This window comes from Chlamydotis macqueenii, chromosome 9 (genome assembly GCF_036417535.1).
Source record: "Chlamydotis macqueenii isolate bChlMac1 chromosome 9, bChlMac1.mat, whole genome shotgun sequence".
Classification (NCBI taxonomy): Eukaryota; Metazoa; Chordata; class Aves; order Otidiformes; family Otididae; genus Chlamydotis; species Chlamydotis macqueenii.
Genome location: NC_141564.1, coordinates 25775984 through 25799848, shown reverse-complemented (window position 1 = coordinate 25799848; position 23865 = coordinate 25775984). Strand labels below are relative to the sequence as shown.

The 23865-nt window shown below is 44.9% G+C and overlaps 2 protein-coding genes across 2 annotated transcripts; one reads left to right on the top strand and one right to left on the bottom strand.

The window, feature by feature from the left end:
• The first annotated feature begins 38 nt into the window (after positions 1-38).
• GFM1 (G elongation factor mitochondrial 1) lies at positions 39-23502 on the top strand. Its single transcript, XM_086754640.1, has 18 exons — positions 39-119; positions 2099-2251; positions 2798-2930; positions 3148-3352; positions 4803-4919; positions 5495-5645; positions 9515-9669; positions 10634-10718; positions 11693-11830; positions 12527-12628; positions 13245-13301; positions 13712-13849; positions 14815-14897; positions 19781-19943; positions 21026-21170; positions 21665-21825; positions 22702-22755; positions 23074-23502. The coding sequence occupies exons 1-18, from the start codon at positions 66-68 to the stop codon at positions 23203-23205; spliced, it is 2226 nt and encodes a 741-aa protein (XP_086610766.1). The 5' UTR covers positions 39-65; the 3' UTR covers positions 23206-23502.
• LXN (latexin) lies at positions 14904-19192 on the bottom strand. Its single transcript, XM_086754641.1, has 6 exons — positions 19059-19192; positions 18553-18615; positions 17815-17989; positions 17316-17452; positions 15791-15853; positions 14904-15237 (listed from the first exon to the last, which is right to left on the bottom strand). The coding sequence occupies exons 1-6, from the start codon at positions 19185-19187 to the stop codon at positions 15142-15144; spliced, it is 663 nt and encodes a 220-aa protein (XP_086610767.1). The 5' UTR covers positions 19188-19192; the 3' UTR covers positions 14904-15141.
• Positions 23503-23865: the final 363 nt, after the last annotated feature.

Below are 23865 nucleotides of genomic sequence, written 5' to 3'. Positions count from 1 at the left end.
CCTCCCCTTCCGCCTCCGCCCCGCTCCGGAAGCGGCGGCGGCGGGAGGGAAGGAAGGAGGGAGCCATGCTGCGGGGGCTGTGGGCCGGCCTGCGGCGGGGGCGGCTGCAGCGGACACAGGTACCGGCCGCCGCGGGCAGGGAGGGCGCGGGGGCCCTGCGGCGAGGGCCGGGGACTCGGAGCGCGGAGCTGAGGGCGGGGAGGCCGGATACAAGATGTCGGCCCCCCACCCCCGGGGCCGTGTCGGGCCTCCCCTGTTGGCGAGGCGGCGGGAGGGTGGGGAGCCGGGGAGAAGGGAGAGGAGAGACCTGAAGGGAACGGGAGGAAAAACAGGAAAACCCGGGAAGATAACGGCGAGGTCTGAAAGGCGGGAGGGGCACAGCTGGGCCCGGCGCGGAGGGGTTGCCTGGCTTTTTTGGGCCCAGCGCGGAGGTTTGCGGTGACCCCGGGGGGCTTGGAAAGGGCGTCGGGCTTTACATGAGCCATTTGTCACAGGCTGACTGGAAGCCACCGAAAAGCAATTTGAGTGGGAGTTTATGTGTCAGCAGTGAGCTGCGTTTGATCTGCTCCTGACAAAAATGGTTCAATGACTAAATTGACTAAAACAAAATGATTGTGCATCGTATTTGAGAAGTTGTGGCATCCTGGTGAGGTTCCTGCTGACTGGAAGAGGGGTAACATAACCCCCGTTTTTAAAAAAAGAAACAAGGAAGGCAGCTGCAGGCCGGTCAGCCTCACCTCTGTGCCTGCAAGGTCATGGAGCAAGTTCTCCTGGAAACCATGCTAAGGCACATGGAGAGCAAGGAGGTGGTTGGTGACAGCCAACATGGCTTCACCAAGGGCAGATCGCGCCTGACCAATGTGGTGGCCTTCTATGACGGGGTGACGGCATCGGTGGACAAGGGTCGAGCAACTGACGTCATCTACCTGGACTTGTGCAAAGCTTTTGACACTGTCCCGCACGACATCCTTCTCTCTAAACTAGAGAGACATGGGTTTGATGGACGGACCACTCAGTGGATAAGGAGTTGGCTGGATGGTCGCACTCAGAGAGTGGTGGTCAACAGCTCAATGTCCATGTGGAGACCGGTCACGAGTGGCGTCCCTCAGGGGTCCGTGTTGGGCCTGGCCCAGTTTAATATCTTTGTCGGCGACATGGACAGTGGGATAGAGTGCACCCTCAGCAAGTTCGCCGATGACACCAAGCTGTGTGGTGCCGTCGACATGCTGGAAGGGAGGGATGCCATCCAGAGGGACCTTGACAGGCTGGAGAGGTGGGCCCGTGCCAACCTCATGGAGTTCAACCAGGCCAAGTGCAAGGTCCTGCACCTGGGTCATGACAATCCCAGGCACAAATCCAGCCTGGGCGGGGAATGGATTGAGAGCAGCCCTGAGGAGAAGGACTTGGGAGTGCTGGTGGACGAGAAGCTCAACACGAGCAGGCAATGCGCCCTTGCAGCCCAGAAGGCCAACTGCATCCTGGGCTGCATCAAGAGGAGTGTGCCCAGCAGGTCCAGGGAGGTGATTCTCCCCCTCTACTCTGCCCTGGTGAGACCCCACCTGGAGTACTGTGTCCAGTTCTGGAGCCCCCAGCACAAGAAGGACATGGACCAGTCGGAGAAGGTCCAGAGGAGGGCCACGAAGATGATAAAAGGGCTGGAGCAGCTCTCTTATGAGGACAGGCTGAGAGAGTTGGGGCAGTTCAGCCTGGAGAAGAGGAGGCTCCAGGGAGACCTGAGAGCGGCTCCCAGTGCCCAAAGGGGGCTACAGGAAAGATGGGGAGAGATTCTTCAGCAGGGCCTGGTGTGATGGGACGAGGTTTTAAAACAGAGGGAGGTAGAGTCAAACTGGATATAAGGAAGAATGTTTTTACTCTGGGGGTGGTGGAACCCTGGCCCAGGGTGCCCAGAGAGGCGGTGGATGCCCCATCCCTGGAAACATTCCAGACCAGGTTGGCCGGGGCTCTGAGCAACCTGATCTGGCTGGAGATGTCCCTGCTCCTTGCAGGGGGGTTGGACTGGGTGGCCTGGAAAGGTCCCTTCCCACCCAAAACCTGTGATTCTATGATTCTAAACCAGCAATCTTCTCTTGCTTTTCAGTTTCTCCTGAACTCCTGCAGGCACTGTTCTTCAGGAATCCTTCCCAATGAGAGAATCCGCAACATTGGCATCTCAGCTCATATTGACTCGGGGAAGACGACGTTAACGGAGCGAATCCTATTCTACACGGGCAGGATAGCGCAAATGCACGAGGTCGGTGTTAGAGGACTCCAGACCAGAGCTGCTCTTTGCGGGCTGAGCGTGCTGGGTCCATCGTGACGTTGCTGTGACTTGTTTATCTGCACGATGCAGTGCGTGGGGTGAGGGAGCTGCAAGACTTACTTCTCCCTTATCATCTCCATGGTAGATACACCATGGAAGTTGCATGTTTCTTTTGATGTAAGCAAAGATGAGTGTGAGGAACAGAGAACACAGGGATGTCATTTTTAGCTTCAGGTATGTTAACTAGTTAAATTCACAGTGAAGCATCATTTCCCCCAGATTTCTGATAACTTTTTTCAGGAATGAACCCCGGGAGAGCAAAATACATTAAAGTTGCAGATGAAGCTGCAAAAAAAAAAAAAAATCAAACTTGTTTGTAGTTCAAGAATTGTAAGTTATTCTACAGTGTCTGTTTTTCTTCACTGCATGAAAGATGATGCTGAATATATAGCATCACTCCATGCAAAATTCTTAGTAAACTCCCTTGGACTAAATTTTTTCATTTTCTTTTTTTTTTTTTTTTTCTTTTTTCCTCAGGTGAAAGGTAAGGATGGAGTTGGAGCTGTCATGGATTCCATGGAGCTGGAGCGACAGCGTGGAATCACAATTCAGTCTGCAGCAACGTACACCATGTGGAAAGACACCAACATCAACATTATAGACACACCAGGTAGCGACGGTTCTGCAAGTTTGCTGTTCCTTCATGCGTGCAAAGAGCACGGTGCCATCGTTGTGTTCATTAGTCACTCGAACTGAGCTCGTAAGACTCTGCATAGCTGCAGACTGGTTCTGTCGGCTGTTGCTCTTTTCTGGGGCTGTGAGAAAGCAATTCCTCGTTACCTTTTATCATCTGTGAGTAACGGGGTTTTTTTTTTTTAATTATTTAGGACATGTGGACTTCACAATCGAGGTGGAGAGATCTTTGAGAGTTCTCGATGGAGCTATTCTGGTTCTCTGCGCCGTTGGAGGAGTTCAGTGCCAGACGATAACTGTGAACAGGCAAATGAAACGTTACAACGTGCCGTTTTTAACGTTCATCAATAAACTGGACAGGCTGGGCTCCAGTCCAGCCAGAGCAGTACAACAGTTGAGGTATTTATAACTTAAAATTGTTTCTGAAACAATTCTGAACTATTCACATTAGCAGGTTAATGCAAAGAATATTGAAAAGTGTTCTCTCGTGGGGTCTGTATTTGCAGTTTGGAAGATAATGCCTGACTTGAGGTTAAATCTTAAGCTGACTTAACCAAATCTCCATTTTCTTAAGAAAAACAAATCATAGAATCATAGAATGGTTAGGGTTGGAAGGGACCTTCAAAGGTCATCTAGTCCAACCCCCCTGCAAGGAGCAGGGACATCCCTGACTAGATCAGGTTGCTCAGAGCCTCATCCAGCCTGGCCTTGAACGTTTCCAGGGATGGGGCCTCCACCACCTCTCTGGGCAACCTGTTCCAGTGTTCTATAACTCGCATCGTAAAAAATTTTTTCCTAATTTCTAATCTAAATCTACCCCCCTCTATTTTAAAACCATTACCTCTCGTCCTATCACAACAGGCCCTACTAAACAGCCTATCCCCATCTTTCTTGTAGGCCCCCTTGAGGTACTGGAAGACCGCTATCAGGTCTCCCTGGAGCCTCCTCTTCTCCAGGCTGAACAGCCCCAACTCTCTCAGCCTGTCCTCATAAGAGAGCTGCTCCAGCCCTTTTATCATCTTCGTGGCCCTCCTCTGGACCTTCTCCAACTGGTCCATGTCCTTCTTGTGTTGGGGGCTCCAGAACTGGACACAGTACTCCAGGTGGGGTCTCACCAGGGCAGAGTAGAGGGGGAGAATCACCTCCCTGGACCTGCTGGGCACACTCCTCTTGATGCAGCCCAGGATGCGGTTGGCCTTCTTGGCTGCAAGGGCGCATTGCCGGCTCATGTTGAGCTTCTCGTCCACCAGCACTCCCAAGTCCTTCTCCTCAGGGCTGCTCTCAATCCATTCCCCGCCCAGCCTGTATTTGTGCCTGGGTGTCGGTGTCAGTCCAGGTTTGCAGTGACTGAGATTTGGAGTTTTGACGTTTTTGTTAATGGAACTATGTTTGAAGACAGCCTTTTCATTTTTCGTAGATCCTGGTAGCAAGTGCGCTGTAGCTGACAGCAGGGAGATGACACAGGGTTAGACAGTTTCTAGTCTGGATACCAGGAGCCCTGCTTGCTCCCTCCCTGCAGTCTTTCTGTGCCTGATCTCATCTGTGAGATACATGCGCTAACGTGCATTCCGGGAGAAGCAACTCCTGTAATCAAGTGATTAATCTGAAACCAGTTTGCGCTCCCTTCTTTCCCATGAAAGCTGCTCACTCTATCTGTTGGGATGTGGAGGGCTGGCAGTCACTCAGGTTAAAATGCAACCAGGCATTTTTCATCAGCGTCAGTTGATTTTTGGCTTTGTCCAAAGAACAAGTGATAGGGATTTTTTAGGAACGGGGTGTTCAAAGACCATCTTGAGCACATAGAAAGGACTCTTTTCTTGAACTGATTTATATCTGCTCCCTTTTTCAGATCCAAGTTAAGACACAATGCAGCTTTCGTTCAGATTCCAATTGGGCTGGAGGGAAACTTTAGAGGAATTATAGACCTCATTGAAGAAAGAGCTGTATATTTCGATGGTGCCTTTGGGTAAGTTTTGAAACTTGCATGTTTCTTAGCTGGAGCTACTCTTTGTATGAGTGATGCTACCTCTAGTTTCTCTTCAGAGATGAAAAAGCCTGTTATTTGTAAAGGTAGGGATGTGGCCTGCTGATGTGTCACCCTTCAGCTCTCTGAGTTACAGCAAAATGATTCTGCAGGGTCAGGTTTCGTGATGGGTGGCTTGCAGCGTGATTTGTTTGCTATCTGAGTCGTGTGAAGGGGTGGTAGCCACGCTTGCCACCCTGAGAAACAGGAGGCTTGCTTCATAATGGGAACTGATGGTGTGTGTTTGGCGTGACCTTACTGGGATGAAGATGAGATGTGGGTGAGGTGGTTGAACAGGTTATCGTGCATCCTTGCAAACTCCTGCCATGTGTGGGAAAGAACCCTCTCCTGCTAAAGCATCAGAGATAACACATTGATATCTTTACGTGATTTCTTTTTAACGTCCATGTGAATGGTGAGTTCTCCTTGGTCAGGCTGGTCGTCACAACGGTTAGCGATTGAAAGGTTGACTCATGTGGTTTTCCTTTGGAGTGGCTATGTTATTTACGTATGTGCAGCCAGACCCTTCGGTATGAGGAAATTCCTGCTGAGTTTAGAGCTGAGGCTGCAGACAGACGTCGGGAATTGATCGAATGCGTTGCTAACTCGGATGATCAACTTGGGGAGCTGTTTTTGGAAGAAAAGATCCCTACAACTGCTGAGTTAAAGGTAACTTTATTGTGGTGGTTTTTCCTGTAGCGCTGTTGCCTCAGTCTTTTGTCTCCCTAACCTCTCCCTCCCCCCAGTAAAAGTTTATTGAAGCCTGGAAGAAATTTTGTTTGCTTGAGTTCTCTGGTATGTTTTACCTCCCACAGGTGGGCTCCTACTTTTCTCTGTGTGAGGGCCCATTCCAAATTTGGTTTTTGGTTTGCGTTGCAAATTCTGAGCTTTTGTGTGCCCTGTAGGGACCAGCAAATGGCTCAAAGGTACATGCAGTAATTTTTATCACTCTGTTGCCTTGCCCGTGTTACAGCTTGATGGCTCTGACTTGCTTCATGCCGCACAGCATTTCAGTTGTGGAGATGCTGTAAGGCTTCTTTGTGCCTAGGAAATCCTGCCTTATTCTGTATTTGACTGGTTACATCCAGAGTGAAAAGAGCAGTGTATTAGAAGGGAACTGGAATGACTTTACTTGAAGGCTCCAAGGGAAAAGAATCCAGGTCAAAATAGAGTTTTCAAAAACCAGAGAATTGCATTTCTTGAAAGAGGGGAAAAAATTGATACATGATTTATTTTATGAAATACGTCAGATGTCAAATGGCAAACGTCCTAAGATAAAGGGATGGTCACAGAAGTAATCAGATGGTTTGGTATCGCTGTTTCTTCAAGCGCGTGCCCACGTAACAAAAGGTGGTCGGGAAGCCTAGGAAGCTCAGCTGCAGTCGGAGAGTCTTTATGCAAGTCCTGCCACTGGTCACTCCAGGCTGAGATCCGCTTTTGTGGCTCCGTGGAGGCTGGGCGGCAGACTATTTCGTTTAGACTGTTTGGTGTCGGACTTGGCAAGCTACCCGTGCCGCAGCGGGTTGTTAGGTGGGATGGCGGTCCCTTTTAAGGGTCATAGTTGACTAACGGTGCCTCGAGTGACTGTGGTATTAGCTTCAGTCAGGACAGGTGCAAAAGCTTGGCTGTCCTGGCGTGAGAGCGCCTGTGCCGCACGTGGGCCTGCTGCTGCCGTGCCAGGAGCGTGGAGGTGATCTGGGGACGCTTACCCTTAGAGAAGAAGTGCTAAGCTGGTTCGCGTTTACTGCGCGGCCCCATGGGGTGGGCGTGTAATTCAAGACAGCGACGTGTAGCTGTTGACACACAGCCGTCTGCTGGGCTCTGTGTCTTGGCAGGCAGCGGAGCAGGGGAACTGTGTGGTTTGCAGGCCTGGTCTCAGCGTGGTTGGGTTTTGCCTTTCATCCGTGCTCGGTGCAAGGATTTGTGATGTATCTTATGTTCAACGCCACCTCTTGTTACTGTTGGAGGTTAACTTGAGCAGTAGTCTTCTAGTGCCTGCTGTTAACAGCTATTAATTCCTCAAACGTTGAAACTGCTGCAGGAAACCAGTTGCTTAGTGTGTTCAAATACAAAAGGAGAGGTCTGGAAAGCCTGCTGCGGTGGGAGAAGCCGTGCAGGCAGCCTGCTTTTTCTAAGAGAGCTGCTGTTGGAGGTAGAGCAGCTTGTCTAGCTGTCGCACGGCGTCTCCCTGGGGTCGGAAGCCTGCCTGACATGGCACTTGCACCTCCTTCTCCTTTGCTTCGCCTGCAGCTGGGTGCTTCAGGTGGCAGCTGAGAAGACAAGCTGAATTGAAACATAAACGTTACAAGCAGGAGCTGTATCTTTGAGCTGAGCTTGCTGCTTTAAACATAGCTTTGGTGTTTAAGTCCTCTTCTGAGTACCTGCCCTGTTAGCTGTGCTGGGTTGCCTCTCTGCAGTTTGGGTTTGCAGCGCTTGCTTTCCTGGAAGTTGCCCACTCTATCTGGGATCACTGCTGCATGTTGCAAATTCCTTTAAGGTTTATTTATTTGAATCCTCCTGACCCCTAAATTTTGTTTGGTTTTAACTTTTGGGTTTGGAAAAAATGTTTTAAAATTGTTTTGGCTGTGTGGGTGATTTACTGGTGATTAATGTCTCAAGGAAGAGTATGCAGGAATCTGTGTGTCCCAACTCAGCTTGAGACAAAAGCACAAGGTTTTTTTTTTTTTAAAGTACTAAGCAAATGTATCTCGTATTGATAACCAGGCATTGAGTTATTCCAGTGATTAAATATTACTTTACGAAGCTGAGCTATTCCTGTTACAAAGCAGCCTTTCTCACTTTGATACAGACAGAAATGTAACAGCAATTTTAGAGACTTGTAAGGATCTGTCCTTCACCTGGCAGCGGGAGCGGTACCGATGTGCAGACACTGTATTGCTGTAAGAGATGAGAGAATTTTAGCAGGAAGCTTTTTTGGATAGCTCCTGCTGGGAGGGAAATCCATTACCACGGTAAATTTGTCTATTCAGCATGCCTCTGCTTCCCACTTCTGAAAGCCAATTAATTACTGCTCTAATGGCTATAGGATTGCAGATGCAGGTTAATTTGTACTGATATGTCCCTGAAGATGGATTTTCTTTCAGTGGCCAGCAGCCAAGTTTCCACTGAAAATATCTTTTTGTGGAAACGATGCTAAGTATCACTCCTGGGTGCCACAGTCCTAGCATATGATGTTTGCTGAAAATCAGCGGCTTAAACATCACCTAATTTGCTGCTCTCCATAACGCTGCACTCGAGGAACTGCCGCGTCCCAGGTACTCAGTGGGGCACTCAGTGACAGTGATCTTTATGTGAAAATAAAATTACTTTTCCCCCAAGATAATTTTTAACGAGGATAAATTGCAGTCATGTTGCTTCATTTGAAAACACGTGGCCGAATAAAACCACCGGGCATCAGCACAACCGTATTTCCGGCGCTCTGGTCTATGAGAACAGGCATGGGCTAGATGAGCAGAATTGCTGATGTAGGAGCTTCTTCCTTGTATTATTTTTGCAAATTCATCACATAAACAAATTTAAGGAACCACCACTCTGTTAGTTATGAAGACAGCTTAAGCTATGGATCTTTGGGTACTAAATAACTCCCAGGTTAGAGATGTGGTTAACTGTCTTGGCTGCCAGGGAGAATTAATTTCTTTTAGCTTATCAAAGAAGACAGGAGGTGCTTTCGGTGTGAGCGAGCGCCTCTACGCGTGGGGAGATGGCATCCTCTGGTGGCAGGGAGAGGTGGGACCGAGGTGGAGATCTTGGCTTCAGGAATTGAGGGGGCGATGCGGAGTGGGGCAAATAGCTTCTGTCCACCTTTACGGAAGACGGCTGAGATCACTGTTACAGAAGCTGTGGGTGCTCAGTTATGCTTTACGGCGTTGTGTGACGCGTGGGAGAAAGGCACTGAATAAGCATGAGATTACTTTAGTCCATTATAAAGATTCCTAAGACAGCGCAACATCAGCAGGTCTGTAGATGGATGTGAATAGATTCTTCTGTTGTGCTTTTAAGAGATGTGTCATCAAAAAGTGATGATTCGTTGAGCATGGCACTTACCCAAATATCCCTTCCCTACCCAACTTCCTCTTTCAGAAGAGTTCTCCGTAGTTTAAAGATACTGAAGCATCTTGTCTTACTTTCACAAATTTGAATGTGTATTGTTTCCCAACATAACTAAATAAGGAGAGTAAGACCTCTAAAACAGAAATGAAGAATCCTGACTTTACCAGCAGAGAATCAAGAAGCTTTTTCTGAGTACTCTGGGGTTTTTATTATATATATCTTGGGCATTTTCATTTTTAAGTTGAATTTATGATGAAGGAAAAATAATTTCACGCTTTTCTAGAATTCCAGTGAGCAAGTTTTATGGGAAGCTCTTGTGTGGGGGCTCGTACAGGAGACTGTGGGAGTGGCTCCTTTACTCCAGGAGTAGAGATGACTAGCAAAGAGAGAGAGCATCTAGACTGCTGCTTGGTTGGTACTGCGTCAGGCTCCTTGCAGGAGGAGAGTAACACGCTGACATTTTACAGCTTGCGATCAGAAGAGCAACGCTGAAGAAGTCCTTCACCCCAGTACTTGTGGGAAGTGCTTTAAAGAACAAAGGAGTTCAGCCGTTGCTGGATGCCGTCCTGGAATACCTCCCCAATCCTTCGGAGGTTGAGAACTATGCTATTCTTAACCAGGGGTAAGTACATTTATGAGCATACGAAGTGGTCTTGGAGTGAAATACGTAACAGGAAATGTTACTAACAAAATAGACAATCATTTACCATATGTATTAAATAATGCCACCATAATTCTGCACAAACTTCCAAAATTAAGAAAGCTCATCTCCCTTTTGAAGGTTACTGTTTACACTGGTGTTTTTAACACACATTAAATGTTAAATTGGAAAAATTGTTACCTCATGAGATAGTTCTTTAGAAAATGGCAGCCCTTAAAATTATGCCTACAGTGGAGGAGAGAGCACATCTGAAATGTGTAAACGTTTTGTTCTCTGGACGTGTTTGTTGAAGTAGATGTGCCTTCACAATTACGAAGCGTGAAACCCAACATTAGAGGCAGTAAATAGCCCTTTAGCATTCCAGTCATGGCTTAGGGGTGCCTGTCAGGTCGTCTTGGTGTGCTGGAATTGTTCAGCCAATATAATCATGGCTAAACGGAAATTACGCTAATAAACACAGTTTATGACTTTCTCTCCCAGCGATTACCTGACTCTTTGTCTCCTCACTGCTGCTGTGCCTCTCGCTGCCCCAACGCCTGCCTGCTAGGACAGACTGAAACTTCTCACGTGGCTCCTGAGCATTGTCAGAGGAGTTACTGCAGCGTCTCTTTCTTCACTCTACAACTGGGCTTGCTCATGGGTTGTGTCTGAGCGTGTGATTCATTGCTTTCATGGCAAAATAGCTGGATGATCTGAAGGACTAGTGATATTTGTCATAGTTTTGTTCTACTTGTGGGGATCTGCTGCAGTTTCTCAGAGATACTTTCTGAGCATATGGGAGCTGCGTACCTGAGCATCTTTAAGTCTCTGTTGTAAACCTATGAAACTGAAGGTCCCTGGGCCTTTCTAAGGCTGGGCTCATGTTTAGAGGAGGCCGTCATGTTTGCTTCATAACATAAACTCCCTCTCCATCTCTGTTTGTAAGGGATTCTGAGGACAAAACCAAGTTCCTATTGAACTCCGCTCGAGATGATTCCCAACCTTTTATAGGCCTTGCTTTTAAACTGGAGGTAAGCTGTTACTGGTTTCCCTTCTCATGCAGCAAAACCAGTAGAGAAGCAGGGCGTTTCCTGCGAGAGTTGTTGGTGTACGCAAGTCCTACTTGCACTGACTGATTGGTGGCTTGTCATTGATGCTTGGGAAATGCCTTTCATTTTAGGGGAAAAGCACATATTTAAAGCTTTGTAATTTTGGTGTATCTATTTGTGCATGTGATGGCTTTTTTACTTGCTCATTGTGTACATGGTAAAGCTAAATTTAAAGTTTCTAGGGAATGGATGCCCAGAATGTTACTTAGTTGACTTCATTCAATTGCTCGCAAGTGTCTCATGCTACCAGTATCTGACCTCTGCAGAGAGACTTCAAAAGTTGTACTCACGTTGTGTTAACCCTAAAGGAGGAAGGAAGGTATCCATTATTTGTGATCTGAGCAGAAAACAGAGTGAGTCCAACAGATGGTACTACCAAAACTTTTGTGGAACAAATTTTAAAATCAGTTTATGTTTAAATTAAATTTAAATTTAATTATTTTTTTAAAAAATAAATTAAACCATAAAATCAAACACTGACGATTTGGAAGTTTTAAAATGGGTTACGTGCCTCAAATTCTTCATTATTTTCTTAGTTAAAACCTGAGGGTTTTGTTCATTTATTTCAAATACTTTCAGAGAAAAATCCTGGTTTTGTTTGAAGTTGAAAACAATGGAACACAAGAGAGTTGTAGAGGAAGAGGCACACAGTTTTAAGCAAACAAATTGTTTTCTAACTAGAGAGCAGCACTTCAGATTTTGCATGGAAAGTGGCTGGGCAAATAGCTAGTTAACTAGCTAGAGACTGCATTAAAAAAAAAAAAGCTTAATTTACACATCTAATGCATGAATTCAAAGCAGAAATATTTGGTCAGACAGTGCAGATCACGCTTTGACTAGTAGCGTTCTTGACTCTAGAGTGATTGCATCTGATTTTTAATGAATTTTGATTGCAGGCTGGCCGTTTTGGGCAGTTGACCTATATTCGAGTTTATCAGGGGACGCTGAAGAAATCTGATTATATCTACAACACCAGGACTGGGAAGAGAGTGCGTGTACAAAGACTCGTCCGTATGCATTCAGACAACATGGAGGTGAGCGTGAGAGGTACAGTCCGCACGGACTGCCTTTGGAGCCACTCTTACTAACCAACCTTCTCGCTTCTCAGCTCTCTCTGAACGATGTGATGTGTCAAATTTCTGCTTTTCTTGTTAATCCATACTTGCCTGTAGCACTTAATAGAGCTCTGCAAGAAACTGGAATGATCTCTAGTGTATTCCTTCCACTGAAGTGGAAGAAGCTTTGCCCAAGAAGCATTGCAAAATGGCTTTGAGGTGATAGCTAAAGAAAGCCAGCTGTGGTATTATCCCCGTATTCCGTACTTCTGGGAGAGGGGAAATAGGACTGGCAAAATACACAAAGCACTTTTGTTCCACGTGATCACTGAATACAATTCTTAAACTAAAGATTGATTCTCAAGCTGTTGCAAATACTACCCTTTCCTGTTTTGATTCCTGAACTCTGTAGCTGGGTCAGGACTGCCTGAAACATAGCACGTTGCTTGCTTCACATCCTTAAACTGGAATAAGATAGCATCCAAGCTGGAGTCTCCTTTTTGTGCTTTGAATAAAGAGATAGAAGATTTACAGAGCATTTTATCAAAGCTGAAATTTTCAAAAGAGCTTAACTTCAAGCTTTTGAACGCAGTATTTATGTATCTTCTTAAAGCCAGGTGTAGTTTGTAATATGCATTTCAGTGTTATCTAAATAGTAAACTTTTCTTTCTTAAGGATGTAACTGAAGTTTATGCAGGAGACATATGTGCGCTGTTTGGAATTGATTGTGCCAGTGGGGATACGTTCACTGATAAAACCAGTACCGACATTTCCATGGTGAGTACACCTTTTCATCTGTCTGCCTCACGCACTGGAATTTACCAGCATTTTGTTTAAATATTTTTTTTTAATCTATATGCAAGCGCAAATGTTTTTTGTTATTATTTGTTATACCTCAAGGAGCTTGAAAATGTAGAAGTATCTCGTGCAAGAGAGATACACACCTGTTCACTATGCTTGATGTGAAATAAATTACTTCAGTGTTAGCAAACTGTTCTGGGCTGTTAGATGTGGATGCCATTACCCAAAAGTATTAAGCTATGTATTTGTATATGTATTTAAATCTCTGATTTACAAACATTTACAAACTCTGATAGGAAGCGGAGTCTTCTAAGGAGTGTGGAATCCAAACAGAGATCAGCTTGCATCTGGGAAACAGTGTTGGAAACACTGTGGCTGGCAGTATGGCATGCGTTACCTCACAGCCTTGTAGCAATCCTGGGGAGAGTTACATAAATTTGTTATGCTATGATATTACATACAAGCTAGATAAGTAAAACAGTCATCCCTGTTTGTAACCCAGAGTTCTTGTGACCAAACTTCTTTTGAGAAATAACATCACCAGGTGTAGTGGAGCTCGACTGTGTGATCTCTTCCTTTATGGTCGTTGCAGGAATCAATTCATGTCCCTGATCCTGTCATTTCGGTAGCTATGAAACCTTCCAACAAGGTAGGAGCCTATCAATCAGCCTTTTTCTGACTGAGTTACTTTTCCTTCGCTGCTTTTATAATTCTGTGCAGGTTAGCAGTTAAATATGGAACCACAGACTAAAATGAGCAGTGTTTTAAAATTTTCTATCCAAAGTACTGAAGGAGATATCATTCAGATAACTCGGCATGTGGCCGCGTTCAGTGGTGTCACTTAGCCATGAAGAAGATGCATGTCTTTGACCTGGGTAAAGGTGGACTTGAAATACTTGGAGGGATAAATACAGTTATAAATGTATGTCTGTGTTTCAGAAAATAACCTCGTGAGAGTAGAAGTGCTAAGCAGTTGACAGGAAAATTTGAGGCCTTTTTGTTGCATGCCTTCTGGATGTTGAGTTAATGTTTTCTTGTGTGTGTAATTGTTTTTTTCAGAATGACTTTGATAAATTTTCAAAAGGCCTGAGCCGCTTTACAAGGGAAGATCCCACTTTTCGAATCCATTTTGACGACGAGAGCAAAGAGACCATTGTTTCTGGAATGGGGGAACTGCACTTGGAAATCTATGCCCAGGTAATTTGGAAAGCCGATTCCATGGACTCTGCTTTTGACTGTTTTCCCAACCAAGAATTCTCCTTCCTTTCTGGCTGAGACCAAAATCTATCTCCAGATGGGCTAACCAATGCCAGCCTTTACGCCTGATTTTGTAGCACACGTCAGGTTTACAAGATATGTGGAGGAGTGCAACTCTACTTGCTGCTGTGCAAATCAGGGTTCTCGTGTGACAACTATTATGAAATCTTCCCAGCAGAAACGACTTCGTTGTTAATGTGAACAGTATGAGCTGCTTAGGGAAGAGCTTAACCTCTTAATCAGGTTTTGAAGATTCTTTCTGTCCAGTGGTTCTATTTGGAAGGCTTGTAATCTATTTAAATGGCACTTCTGCCTGGAACACGCTTACCTTTTTGGTTCAAATTCCTAACAATGTTGTATGAAGCACTACGCTTTGCTTTAGCAGCTTTTGCTTATAATGAATATTACTGTTAGCCATTTCCTACAGGAGGGAGAAATACTCTGTTTCCATGCATTTTAAATTTATCATTCCGTAATAAGAAGTGATGCGGGCAAGAGGGAATATTTATTTACTTTATTTGTTTCTTTCAAGTTGATGTCTATACTTTATTTCAGTCTAACACAATAGATGTATCTGAGATGTTAACAGAATGGAGAAAATGTAGCTTTTGTCTTGGAAAACATAAACTTGAGTAATTCCTGCTGTTCCCTTTTCCTGTATCTAAAGCTGTACCAACTAAACAAGGATTACTGCAGAATGACAGGGAATAATTTGTAAGATTAAAAAAAAAAAACAAAACCAAAAAACCTCCACCAAGACCCCCAAAACCAATGCAACCCCAAACCAAAAACCTAGTTAACTCTGATTAAGTTTCTACTTTCAGAAAGATCTGTAAATAAGACCATTTCCAACGTATTGTTCCAATGGAACAACTCTGTATTTCATTCTGCTTTTTCTTCTGCAGCGAATGGAAAGAGAATATGGTTGCCCTTGCACCATGGGAAAGCCAAAAGTTGCCTTTAGGGAGAACATCACTGCACCAGTTCCGTAAGTATTCGTTTTTCGCAGCAGAGGTTTCTAGGTTTGTTTTGATGCAGAATTTGCTTGCGTAGTGGAGAAAGTGCCTTTCGGATTATCAGATCAAAGCACAATGGACAGGAAAAGTTTAACTGAGGAAGGACCTTTTTCTCCGAACCTTGATTGCGCATCCACCCTCATCAATTTATCTGCCCTCCCTTCGAGTGCTTATTGTAGCATTTGAGCTTCTCCGATTGCGGTATCAGGTGGCCCGTTACTCCGGTGCGTGTTTTAGCTGACGGCTGTCCTGTGTTACTTGAACACCATGCTGTGGGTGCCAGAGAACTGTCATTTGCCAGGGAATGATCTCCTGTGGGTAGAAAATAAAACTGTAGAAAGTGAGAAGGTATTTTCTTTGAACGTTACTGAACGGGAGTTGACTGCTGTAACACAGCTGTACCTGGGCTGATTGTCAGTAGGTTGATCGAGCACCAGTAACAGTGCAGGGTAAGCACTGTAACATGCTGTCCAAATATCTGAAGTTCTCCTGCGAGCTTTTTTCAGCCCATGTTGTGCTCCATGCAGCTGCAACGGCTGCTGAACCAAAGTTTCTGCTGCTTTCTTGTGTGAGCTACTGGGGTAGACGGTGCCTCTGTGCACGGGTCCACCAGTGCTGGCCTCTAAGCGTAGCAGCTCTCCGCAGCTCCAGCTGGAATGCAGTTAAGCAGTCCAGGATGCTGGCAGCTGCTTCTTCCCTTTATCCCTGGCCAGTTTGGCAATAGTATCTCCCAAGAGGAGAGCGCTGTGAATGACCAGTGTATTGAACCTCTGCCATTCCCAAGAAGGGCCCAGAAATAGCTGAAAATTACTGTCTGCTGACACAAGCTGGAGACCTGTTGTCTTTTTAGAAAATAAGTCTTTACCTGGGACACCATTTCGTGAAGTAGAATCATGTAGTCAAATTCTAGATACTCATCACTTCTTTTCTGGAAAGACAAGATGAAAAGGGCTGAATCTGGGGCTTCCCCTCACCTTAAAAGAAGTGAATCAGTTCTCTTTGGTTGTCATAAAAACAATCTGATATATTTCAGATGAAACTGGCAGCTCGTGTTAACACATAAATCAGATGGAGCTTAGTTACTATAACAAACCAAAGGGATACTGGTTTGTATTTCTGTCAACTCCAAAATTGGATTTGAGAGACTGAATGTGAAACTTAAAACTGTGCTAATTCTTCCCTTAGGGAAGCTAGGTATATCTCAACTTCAGGAACTCATTTGGGAAGGGAACACCTGAGTGCACAAGGTGTCTACTTAACCCAAATAATCCTAAATAAAATCATCCATCCGATAAGGCTTGGAACGCCGTCCAGAGGCCTGACAGTGGATAACAAGTTATCAGTGGTTGTGTGATCGACAGAATACCCACTGGCCTTTAGAGCATATTCTTCGCATATCTGTTCTTCAGGGAAAAGGAACAAAGTTACTAAAGGGAGATGACAGCTGGTTTTGTTTAGTAGTCTTCTGTCTGCCTTATCCTTAAATTCATCTGGTTTGTTAAAGAGGGTTTGAAACTGTTGCTTGTGCGCAGCCCTGCGGCTTCTGTGAACTGCTTTCAGCTAGCCATCAGAGGGAGCAAAACGTTAACAAATCGTGCTCCCAGAATGAGCTTCTGCCTTTCCTTCGTACCCAGAACTTCATGGGGATTCACTGGCTCTTCTGAGTGCCCAAGCGTTCGGGCTCTGAAAGTCTGTTCTGAAGACTCCTGATATATTGGGTTTTCTAAATATGAAGTCCTGCTTCTTTATTCTGGCTTACATACTAAAATTCCTTTAATTTAAAGTTGACCATCCCTTTAGGAGTTATTCTTGACCCACACTATTATTTTCTCCAAATAGAACAGAGAAGAACTGGGAGAATCTGTAGAATTCTATTTATTTAAAACCAAAAACTTTGCTCTGATAATAACTTTTCTGAAAGCAAGTTGCTATATCGGTTAAGCCTGTTCAAGGCAAGGAATCTGTAAGGCCTGCTGATAGTGGCAGCTAATGACTCGATTAATTTTAACAGCTACAGTGAGATTGGCCAGTCATCTTTATTTCTTAGCTTAGGGCAGGTCTGGATCTTCTCAAGATAAACACATTACTTGTAACCACTCAGAAATAAGAGTGAAAACCGAAAATATTTTGTCCTGACGTATTCTGTTCCCTTTCTGCCTTGTGATATGTCTTCCTGAATTCAATTTTCTTATCATAAACCTATCATCATGCTAATACAAGTCTAAGAGCATGGCTCCAATTGACTGAATTGTTCAGGTTAGGTAAAAAGCGACCCCTGAAGTGGGCGTTACTGTTAACCGGGTCATGCAGCTTCAGCTGTACCCCAGTACACGCACAACTGCTTAGCTCCTAACTACTCTTTTTATTGTAGGGCATTGATGGTAACTTACCACTTGCTTCACACGTTTAATTTGGGCAAGTTGGAACTTAGTGTTTTCAGTTGAGTTCTGCCATATCACATAGCCAGAGGCGACCCGCGCTAGCAGGTGGACGGGCTCCATTTCTGGGGAGACGTTGCCGTGGCTGTCTGGCAGACAAAAATGAACAGCGTATGTTAAGCAAGATTCTGGGAGTTGCAGCCGTTAACAGAGCCTAATAGTAGGGTTTGGTGCTAACGTCGCTCGCTTGCTTTCCTGGCCGTGTCACAGCCCTTCCCTGTAATCTTGGAAGAGCTGCTACATCACCGTTGTGTCTTCCTCCCACTTCTTAACATATATTCTGAGGTCTTCAAGGCAGGGGTTGCTCTGAAGTAAGAGCAGACCTGGGTACTGCGGTCAGGGTGTCTGCTGTACTGTGCCCACCACAGCCACAGACAGTGGGCAGGTTTGCTTCTGGCCAGGAGGACACTGTCTCAAAAACTTTCTTCTCACCCAGCCCCCTTCTTTGTACCTGGTATGTTTTCTGCCACGAGTTCTTTTTCCAGGCTCTTGATTCGATTGTAGAATATGTTATCTGCTTCATCTGTGTTCCTAAGTTCTCCTTCAAGTGTGAATTGCACATCTGGAGCAATGTTTTTGTTGCCCAGATGATAAAGAACCTCAGCAGTGCAGTTGACAGTACTGTCCTGTTACAGAGTTAATACATGTATTAATATTTGACTAAATAACATGTTTAATACTGGTAATTTGCACTTCTGAAATGCATTTTTTTTTCTTTGTGTAGTTGCTATTTTCTCTAAGTCTGGCCCATAGAGATTTATGATTATTTAAGACTGTGACTGTACTCCAAGCGCAGTTTTCTTCCTGCAGTGCTAGAAGGGCAATGTTTGTCGTGCAGAATGTCACAGTTGGAGTATTGGGTTCAAATAACTTCAATTTGAAATTGAGCGATACAGAAATGTCCTTGTCATCCCCCAAGCATTCTCCTGTGTCATAGTGGTAGGTGGCAAATATTCAGGGCTTTTATGGTGTAGAAAATTGAGGTTTTGGTAAAGTTAAGCTTTTTTTTTTTTTTTTTTTGGCCTGATTTGCAGGATAGAAAAATCTGAAACACAATACCAAGTGTGATTAACTGGTGTGTCCACTGGCCTGAGCCAGGATACCAGTGTAAAGCGTTGGCTTTTTATTACATGCCAGTAGTGCCAGCTTCTGCCCACAGAATGTATTAATTAAATAAATCTGAACTTACTTTGTCAAGGACGTCTTCTAACACCAATTCCAGGTGGTACTTACGCCCGACACCATCGATGTCCTAAATAAGGAAGACATTAAGAACATTTAATTTGTAAAATGATGAATTACTTTGCATTGCGGAGAAGATTTTAGTTGTTGTGAAACATGCTGCAGCGGAGCCATTCTCCGCAGGGCCTGTGCAGAGCTAGGATATTTTTTATTTCTTCCTGCCGTGTTAAGATCGCTCATTTAATGTGCACGTGGCGTAGCATTTGATGAGTACCCGCTCGTCCATTTCTAGTCCTGTGCAGTAATTAATTGCGTATTGTTAACTGCAAATCCAGAACAGGTCAGCGGGGAGAGTTTGGGGTGGTTTAAACCTCAGATGACGCAGCCCAGCCCACAGAACACGACAAGGCCATTTTGTAGGACCCTCGCCCTCTCCGCGGCCGGTCTGTTCCCCAAGGAGGGAAGCGGGGTGCTCGGACGAGAGCCCCCCCCCGCCCCGCCGTGCCCCCTCACCTGCCCGCCGGCGCGGCGGACGGCCCGCAGGGCCAGGCCGCGCCCGGGGCCGCCCCGCCGGTAGCAGGCGTAGCCGGCGGCCAACGAGGCCGCCCGGATGGCCGGGTAATGGCCGGGCGGCAGCTCCATGGCGGCGGGACCGGCCGCGGCCTCCGCCCGCAGGAAGGGGAGCGGAACGGGGCGGGAACCGGGAGCCGGGGCGGGAACCGGGAGCCGGGGCCGCCCCAGCCGGAGCTGGCCGGCCCACGGCCCCGCCGGGATGGCAGCGGCGGGGCGGGGGTTACGGAGAGACTTCAGATCCCTCCCGCGTCACTGTAGAACTGTTTAACTGGTGGTATTCACTGGTTTTTCCTCCCAGTTATCCCCTTGTTCTGCGTCTGGGCTTAACGTCAAAGGGCTTTGTGGGTGGAGACTGTAGGTATGTGCAGAAACAGAAAAAAAAAAAAACAACTTATTATTCAGTCCACAAAAAGCACAAGCCTAAAGGTACGCAGGCTTTATTAGTGTTGCTTTCTGCACACAGAAGCAGCTTGGTTTTGCGGTTATTTTTTGAGAGATTAAATTAATCACAGCTTCCTGCTTGCAAGTTGAAGAGCCGTGGTCCTCCCTCTTTGGCCGCCGTCGTGGCGTTTAGCCATCCTGGTTACACGCACATCCCCATGCAGAACGGGAACTTTGTCCTTAGAAAACTGCGGTTAGAGCATGGTTTTGTTTGTTCTTAGGTTTGAGTATACACACAAGAAACAGACGGGCGGAGCGGGCCAGTACGGCAAAGTTATCGGCGTTCTTGAGCCCCTGGATCCGGAGGACTACACAAAATTAGAGTTTGAAGACAGAACCGTTGGCACAAATATTCCAAAACAGTTTGTGCCTGCTATTGAAAAGGTACAAAGCCTTTTGTGTGTGTTTGTGTGTGTGTGATACAAGAAATATTCCTGTTGTTTCCCTGCTATGCTGTCCACATTTACTGTGACCGTCTTGCCCCAGGCAAGGAGGCTTTTCCCATTACTCCAGTGGAAGCAGAATCCAATTTGTGTGGCTTTGCTTAATATCTTACATTCCTAGGTTTTCCACTTAATTTAGAAGCTGCTGTTTGTTTTCTTTGGTGGTGTGTGCTTGCTCTGTTTCCCCAGCAATGCCGCAGTGCAGAAGGTAGGCTTCCCTTCCTTGCAGTCCAACAAGCCTCCCTCTGTTGAATCTGCTTTTTAACGGCCCTCTTCTGCTTTTGATTGTGGCCACGCAATTCTCATCTCTAACCCCGAAATGTGTAACTTTTTTGTGACTCCTCTGAGGCCAGTTATGTAGGAAACCGTAATTAAGCTAGATTTCCTGCATGAATTACCAAATATTCTTTCTTTTTAATCTCTTCTGTAGGATTCCTCTGTGTCTGTTTCTGTGTAACTGTCTAATTTTTCATGTAGTGCTTTAAGTAGTACCTACCATGATCTTGGAATTCCTGTAATAATGGATCAACCTAAAATAATTGTTTCATGATTCCGTGATGCAACACTTAAAAAGATTTTTGCCAAATCCTGGAAAAAGCATGCAGTCTTAAAAGAATCTCGTTCTTTGGTCAAGTGATCAGAGCAGTTCTTTCCACATGGAACGTTCTTTTGGTGTTTGATCATACAGGCCCTTAACAAAGCAAAATCCTGAGTACATTTCTTTTTCTTGTCCTGAGCTTGTTACGTGATTTCTGTTTTTAAAAAATACCAGCATCAAACTGAGATGCCAAAGAATGACAGTACAAAGTTTTCAAATGCTCGGGAATGAAACGCTTTCCCCACTGTTATGTTCTGCCATCATCTTATCCCGCAGGAAGGTCTGTTGGGTAAATACGGGATTGCTGTTGAAAACTGTGAAAAGTTTGGGGATTTTTTTGTTATTGATGTTTGGTTTTTCAAGTTTAATGTCTTTAAGGTTCATTTTGGTCTACAGACTGCTAACTCTGAGGTATTATTTGCCAGGGATTCCGAGAAGCCTGTGAAAAAGGTCTCGTATCTGGGCACAAGATATCTGGAGTTCGGTTCGTCCTCAACGATGGTGCGCATCACATGGTGGACTCTAATGAAATCTCTTTCATCAGAGCAGGCGAAGGAGCCCTAAAGCAAGGTATAAAGCTAATAGTTTGAACACATAGTCCTGGTGGCTTCTTTATTCTTGGAGCTAAGCGTAACAACCGCCTTTCTGTAGGTTCATTTGTTGCGTAGTCCATCCGTACGTACATTCAAATTTTAGCCAGTTGTGTAGAGCAGAGTATATGCAAGAGTTTAGGGAAATTTTGAGGGAGGCACAATAATTCCCTTAGTTATATGAAGGAAATCTTTTTTTTCCTAGAAGAAAGAAACACCACCAGCTTCATCCTTACGCAGATATGAAAATAACATTCTATCAAACCGTGTGCTTCCTGGCATTATGGTCTCAGGAATACGAGGCAGAGGAGCTGGAATTCCACGTAATTGATTATTGTTTTCTCCCACTGGTGTAAGAAACACTTAGCATTAACCATAAAACACTTCTTTGCTGTGCATAGGGATATCTTGAATTATACCAGGCATGTTCTTTGATGTTTGATTACTTAGTAAAGTTGTTTTTTTTTCCCCCAGCTATGGAAAACGGCACTGTGCGTATCCTCGAACCCATTATGGCAGTGGAGGTGATGGCACCCACTGAATTCCAAGGAGCAGTGATAGCTGGAATTAATCGCCGTCACGGCGTGATCACAGGACAAGACGGCACAGAGGGTTACTTTACTCTCTATGCTGAGGTTTGTGTTGTTCACTGGTTCCTCACCTTCTCTTTTCCTGCCTTGCCTTTTGACTCCTTTACTGTTTTACTTATTGACTAGTAGGCGAAAACTTGTAGCCAGGTTTTTCAGTGGATAAACACAACAGTAGTTTTCCAGGGGATAAGCATGACATTAATTTTCAACTCGTGGCGGTGTCTTGTGCAGTATTAGTGAAGCTGTAATAAATCTCTTTTCCTCCAGAGAAGCCTAAAATCACACAGTGGCAGGGAAGGGAACAGAACTATCTCCGAGTGAGACAAACCTGCACAGCAATACAGGTGCACAGAGTTCAGGGGAAAGATCTTTTTGTCAGCTCTCTTCCTTCAGCTGTTACCTGCATTAATTGCAATAACTGCAGATAAATGCAAATGACTTGTCTTCAGTGTCCCTTCTTTTGTGTCCCTTCTAAAAATGTGTTTGTTCTCATGGTAGGTCATACAGATGTGTACACCTGACAGTGGCGGTAGGGTAAATCATCTCAGCAAAGCCTTAGCTACCGACAAACCACAGGCTGCGTCACTCCTTCAGAAATTGTGTCTAGAGCTGCAGTCTTGAGATATTTCAAACATTATGATCTCCTGCTGGGTGATGCTATTTACTGAATTTGGGACACTCCAGTTTCTGGTGCATTCAAACTCGTGAGATTTTGGGGGTTTCCTGCTGAAAACACATTGTGAATAGAAATAAGTTGAAATAAGAGGCACTTTACAAAAACAGATAATTGGATCAGCACTGTTTATGAAGAGCACCAGATTTTACTGACTCTTTATATCGTAATTCAGATTAATTGGATGATAACTCAAAGTTGATGGAAAAATATTTTGTTTTTACAAGAACAGTGTGCTTGGATTTTAGGTGCCGCTGAATGACATGTTTGGATACGCCACCGAGCTGAGGTCTTGCACCGAGGTAAGTACTCTTCCTACTTTTTGCTAGAACTTGTTTATCTCTGTAAATCAAGTCTGCTAATTTGCATCATCATATACATAGCATATACAGCAGTAAAAGTGATAAAAATCAAAACAAATACAGAATACGAAAATAACATGAGAGTTTTTACTGTTACTTTAGCTGCTTTTTAATTAACATAGCTATCATTCGCTATCAGTGTTGGATGCTTCATTGTAAATGGTTATTGCAGGTTATTTCACAGGAGAGGATGTGGACTGCTGTTAAATAGGATTACACATTTAGCACCCTCACTTTGTTCTTTCTCCAACTCTACAGGGAAAAGGCGAATATACAATGGAATACTGTAAATATCAACCATGTTCGCCCAGCACTCAAGAAGAAACAATTAACAAATACCTTGAAGCAACAGGGCGACTTCCTGCAAAAAAGGGCAAAGCCAAGAGCTGATTTTTTTTTTTCCTCTTGAGTACCTTGAACAGTTTTTCTCAATCTTCTCTAAAAGCCTCGTTGCCCAAGCCATGGAGGCTGGCTGGATAAGTGCTGGCTGCAGTGGGACTTGGACTTGTAATTTCATCATAATACCCTTCCTTTGTGGTATTCTCAGAAGCCACCGGGAGATCACAATGGAATTGTTCATGTGTAAATGCTACTCATTAACAAAATACATAAATGTTAAAACATCGATGATAATTTGTCTGGAAATTTATCTTAATCCATTTGTATTAAAATAATTATTTTTATTTATTTGATACGTTATTATTTTGTAATTAGGCCAGTGACGTTTCTCTGGTTTTGAAAGTTTAAAAATTTTAATTTAGGAGACTCAGCTAACTATTGACTGCTGGACAGGCGTGGAGGTGAGTCGTCATCCAGTGCCGAGTAGTTTTCACATACATGCCCCGACCACAGATCCTTTGGCTCCTGCACTTTTAGCATTCAGTTTAGAGAACGGATGGCCCTTTTCCCTCCGCATCCTTCAGAAACAGCAGTAGGAGCCTCCAAAGTCCTAAGGAATTGGGCAAAGTTGTCTTTTGGTGCAACTGGCTTGTCACCACATCTGGTCATCGCTGATGGTACAAGGCATTTGAAAAGAGTTAGTAATAATAT

Bases quoted from the DNA above. Each gene is read 5' to 3' on its own strand.
- GFM1 (XM_086754640.1), top strand. From the start codon at position 66: ATGCTGCGGGGGCTGTGGGCCGGCCTGCGGCGGGGGCGGCTGCAGCGG. The intron at 5,646-9,514 runs GTAACTTTATTG...GACATTTTACAG, and splicing joins CTACAACTGCTGAGTTAAAG to CTTGCGATCAGAAGAGCAAC. The intron at 12,629-13,244 runs GTGAGTACACCT...TGGTCGTTGCAG, and splicing joins CCAGTACCGACATTTCCATG to GAATCAATTCATGTCCCTGA.
- LXN (XM_086754641.1), bottom strand. From the start codon at position 19,187: ATGGAGCTGCCGCCCGGCCATTACCCGGCCATCCGGGCGGCCTCGTTG. The intron at 18,616-19,058 runs GTGAGGGGGCAC...TTCCTTATTTAG, and splicing joins TCCGCCGCGCCGGCGGGCAG to GACATCGATGGTGTCGGGCG. The intron at 15,238-15,790 runs GTAAAGACTTAT...TTCTACCCACAG, and splicing joins TTCACGAAATGGTGTCCCAG to GAGATCATTCCCTGGCAAAT.